This window comes from Cryptomeria japonica, chromosome 11 (assembly GCF_030272615.1).
Source record: "Cryptomeria japonica chromosome 11, Sugi_1.0, whole genome shotgun sequence".
Taxonomy (NCBI): Eukaryota; Viridiplantae; Streptophyta; class Pinopsida; order Cupressales; family Cupressaceae; genus Cryptomeria; species Cryptomeria japonica.
In genome coordinates, this window is record NC_081415.1 from 512,616,378 (window position 1) to 512,621,443 (window position 5,066).

Sequence of the window (5,066 nt, forward strand, 5' to 3'; positions counted from 1 at the left end):
TGACAAAATAGATTGCAAGACGACAAGATTGAAAATGACCACGATCGATGACAAATCGATCGCAAAATGACAAGATCGAACATGACAACGATCGATGACAAATCGATCGTTAAAACGACAAGATTGAAAATGATAAGGATTGATGACAAATCAATTGCCAGATGACAAGATTGATAAGAGGACAAAACCCTAATTAGGATTGACGATGTCCAAAATGATGACAAATGAGCACGCACATTGATGCAACAGGATAAAATCGATCAAAATCATGACTAGAGATTGTTGTCAACAAGACCAAATTTGAGAGCGAGACGAATGAAGAATGCAGAAGAAGGACTCGATGCTCGCAAATGATAAAAACCAAGTGCGTGACATAGGAGAAATGTTAATGCGACACAAAAACCCTAAAATAAGGCAATGTGTAATGTTAAAGTACGATTCCGCAAGCATTGACCATTTTTAGTTGTCTACAAGTGCAATTGAGAGGGTTTTTAAATTATTTAATTATTTAATAATTTCATTTATCCATTCATTTCTATTGATTTGAGTTTAGGAGTGCTTTAATAATTATGGATTTCATGATTGTCCTTATTTCCTATTTAGAAATGATGATTTTAAGCATGTTCATAGGTGTCAAAAACATGCCTGATGTTCTCATATAGATAGGGCATGGGATCTCATAGCCAAGAGTGCTCATTTACACCTAGGAAGAGATTGGGAAGGCTTGTATGATAGATCAACATCCTTGCCTTCATGGAAATATTGTTTGGCTCTGCATGTGTATCAAATGGGCATCGGGGTCTAGAGTTTGGAGAGGGTCAGGCTACCACAGAAACCCATGTTGATATGATGTGATGACAGTCTTCCCTATTTGTTTCCTAGGACATTAACGTCTGTTTTATGAAGAAGCCTTTGGTGAGCTCTTGTTTTGTGGTTAAGACTATGTCTTGTGGTGTCTTAGTTCTTGTGTATATCAATTCTTTGTGAATGTTTGTATTCCCTTGGATGTATTGGTGTTAGCCCAGCTCAAGTGTTGTGCGTTTGGGCTCTTGTGTCTATCTCCTAGCACAAGGATTATCCTATAGGTTCTACATGGTTGGGTGGTGTTACTTTTTCACCCATAGGGAATATTTTGGTGGACTTATTTGTGTGCGGCTGGATGGATCTTTATCATGTTCTTTTCAGTGTCTTCATATTTTAATTGTGAAATGATTTACCATTATTATTTTTATTTTCTATGTATCTTATAGAAGCCAATGTATTTGGGAATGTAATTGTAAACATAATTGTAGTTGTACTTGATACTATATTTGGAACACTCCTTAATGAGTTGATTCTACTAAAACTATTGTATTTGATTAACTAATAATGATGAAATAGCATTTAGGTGAGATGTATAATGTGATGTTTAAAATGAATTTACTTCACGTTGAAAGACTACAATATAAATATTTAATTTAGTTCTGAAAATGGACACAATGATGAAAATTTAATGTTAGGGCATGGGAGGTAATAAAAAGATGTTCATTTATTTTGGTAATAAGAATGTACCTAGTTATAGATGATTATGTTGGTGATGTAATGAAATGAAATAACAATATCTTCATTCATTTATCCTAATGCTATTTAGTTCATGTTTTCATGTGTTTCTAGTAACGACTTTAGGGGACATATAGAGGAATATGTATGGATAATGTTTTAAAGTCTTTTGCCAAATAATATAATAATTTATCATTGTGTTGTATTGATAGTAATATGTGATATGTTGAGTTGAAAGATTTTTTAATGTATTATTGTAAGAAAAATATATTTGTTGTATTATTCTAGTGTTTAGTTGTAATTCCTTTGGGTTGCTTGGCGGGGCGTTACACAAATAGAAAATTGATGAAATTGACAATAAGAAAATATATCTACTCTGACATAATCATTTTTTTAACTCTATAAAAACAAAAATGAAATCAATTTAATGTGTGTGTGTGTGTGTGTGTGTGTGTGTGTGTGTGTGTGTGTGTGTGTGTGTGTGTGTGTGTGTGTGTACATGCATATATGTATGTATAGATACATACATATATGTGTGTGTGTGCACGCATACATAGATGCATACAAATTATATGTGAATGTTAAAATATTTTGGATACAACATGCTTAACTTTAAATGTTTTTTGTAAAAGATAAATACCAACAAAAAATAGAAATTGAACAAAATCTTGTGATATTTTGTTCAATCAATTAGATTTTACCCTAAATCTACAAACTTCATACCAATCAAAACTTATATATATGTTGACATAATCATATAATTGCCTCTTCAAAAATATGATGAAGAATCACAAACAAAACTTTTCAGAAATCAGTTTAAGACAAAATGATTACAAAGAAAAATAAAAGACTTTACGTTTATCTTTAAAAATTGAAAAATTCAAAATAAGAAAATTATTTCTTTTAATGTAATCACTTTTTCATTTATAAGACTTTTGTAACTAGAATCATAGACGAATAATTCTCCAACTCTTATGTCTTCTAGAATTATTATTGCTGTTGAAAATTGAACAACATGAATGAATAGAAATGTTTGAATGAGAGTATTGGACCACAAAAATCTGGTCAATCAAGAGAATAGTAGCTTTCAGCTATCACCAATAGGCATATGTAATTTGCTATTTTTCCAAAAATATGTAATTTCCTCTAAATTAAAAAATAAAAACGTTTGACTGAGAGTATTGGACGAGAAAAATCTGTTCACTGAAGACAAAATTCTGCAAAGAAAAATTGATGATACAATATGTCTTCTAGAATTATTATTGCTGTTGAAAATTGAACATGAATGAATAGAAATGTTTGAATGAGAGTATTGGACCACAAAAATCTGGTCAATCAAGAGAATAGTAGCTTTCAGCTACCACCAATAGGCATATGTAATTTGCTATTTTTCCAAATATATGTAATTTCATTTAAATTAAAAAATAAAAACGTTTGACTGAGAGTATTGGACGAGAAAAATCTGTTCACTGAAGACAAAATTCTGCAAAGAAAAATTGATGATACAATATTTGATGGACGATTGTTTTAAGTATTTTTTTCAATCTCACCCACATATGTAATTTATTTCATGCTCTCTGTGAGCGAGAGCCTATGAACTGAAAAATCTAAGTGAACAGGGATGGCAATAGTTGAGATCAAATCGATCAACCCTGAGAGCTGCAGTGATAGTAGCTGTGTAATTGAAGTGGGGTATGATCTCACAATGAATGAAGAGGATGTACCCGATGTAAGCTCTGCTCGGATCTTCCGACTGCCAAGGCTAACGCCGTACTCCAAAGATCATTTGTACAGTCCACATCTTGTTTCCATTGGCCCTTTTCATTATGGGAAGAAGGAGCTGCAAGGCATGGAGAAGTCCAAGTCTGAGGCAGTAAGAAGGATGCAAAAGAGGATCCAGAGGAGTAATCCACACATTTCTGTGAAATCAATTGTTGAACAGTGCATACTGTTTAAGGAGAAGAAGATAAGGAGGTTCTATGGTGAACAAATTCCCCTTACTTCTATAGAACTAGCATGGATGGTCACTAGGGATGCATGTTTTGTTTATGAATTTATTGTTAATTATGTAAAAGTTAACAGGAATGCTCAGCATTCATATGAGACCCAAGGATGGCGATTTGAGTATGTTCAATGTTTTTATAGAGAAGAAGTGAGTGCATTTAAGTGGAAGTATGATCCTGTGTTTGATGCCGATCTTCAAAATCCTATTAGAGAAAGACTGATGACTGATATACTTCTGTTTGAAAACCAAATACCTCTCTGGATTTTGAAAGATCTCCTTAAATTCCCGATGGGTTCTGCTGAAGCTGCAAAACAAAAAGTAGAAAACTTAATGAATATGCTGCTTTGTAGTGCGGCTAGACATGAATTTTTTATGTGGAAACCTAGGGTTTCTTACAACATGTATTGTAAGAAACATGTTCTCGAAGTACTCTACCGGTCAATGGTGGGCAGCGGTTTTAGCTCCGCCGATGGTGAACTGCTAGGCTTGCCCCCTTCGTCTCAAAATCACAGGCAGATCTGCTTTAGCAAATCCGTTGATTCAATAAAAGCCATTTGTGGACGTTTATGTAATCCTTTCTTTTTCTCTTCATCAAATAAAATCCCTTGCAACACTGTGGATATGGTCTACCTGAAGCTCCCATCAGCATTAGAACTCGTGCGTGGCGGTGTGAAGATCCAGCCAGTGCTCTTTAAAGATATAAAAAGGTCAGTCGGGCAAGATCCAACAAGCTCGCTCGAATATTCTTCAGCCATTCGATGGATAAGGTTTGATGAGAAAACATCAACGTTGTACTTGCCACAATTCAAGGTAACCCTGGAGAATTATTCAGTCGTGGGTAGCATTACTGCAATGGAAGTGGTTGCTAAAGGGTACGGTACGAAACCAATGATTCAGTTTGCATTGCTTATGGATGAGCTGATAGACAATGAGGAGGATGTTGCAGTGCTAAAACACGCAGAGGTGATTAACAATTTCTTTGGAAGCAACAAACAATTGGCTGATCTTTTCAATTTGGGTAAAGGTATTGCCCATGTCAAGGGCTGCAAAGCAATTGATGACGTCAGAATGGGGCTGCATAAGTATACAAGAAGAAAGTACAAGAAGCTCTGGAGTGAGTTCGTGAGTGCTTACTTTTCCAAGCCATGGCTGGTCGCTGGTTCCATGGCTGCCGTGCTGTTAATTGTAATGACAGTGGCGCAAGATTTGTGTCTGTTTTTCACTTGCAACCCCTATTCCCATTGAACTCCATCTTTCTTCCTCTTCTCCGTTTCTGTAGCAGAAAAATTTCAAATTGTCAATTATTCATTTGTCATCATTGTTTACTTTGTGACTGGCGGCTAGTTTCAGGTCAAAATAAGTTTGGTTGTTTATAAAGCGTGGTATTTAAGTATAATGTCTTAATTATATAAAAGATTTGAATTTTTTAGGAATGTAAGATTGTTTATACATGTGCAATGCAAATTATTTGACTTAAGTTGCGACTTAACAAAATTGACCGACTATATCAAGTCAGCTCAAA

At 34.5% G+C, this 5,066-nt stretch overlaps 1 protein-coding gene across 1 annotated transcript; it reads left to right on the forward strand.

Moving 5' to 3' along the window:
* The first annotated feature begins 3,160 nt into the window (after window positions 1-3,160).
* LOC131036222 (UPF0481 protein At3g47200-like) lies at window positions 3,161-4,789 on the forward strand. The gene has a single exon (XM_057968101.2). It carries the CDS (start codon window positions 3,161-3,163, stop codon window positions 4,787-4,789), a length of 1,629 nt encoding a protein of 542 aa, XP_057824084.2.
* The last annotated feature ends 277 nt before the right edge of the window (window positions 4,790-5,066 follow it).

What these genes read in the sequence shown, in the direction of transcription:
- LOC131036222 (XM_057968101.2), top strand. Translation starts at nt 3,161, where the DNA reads ATGGCAATAGTTGAGATCAAATCGATCAACCCTGAGAGCTGCAGTGAT.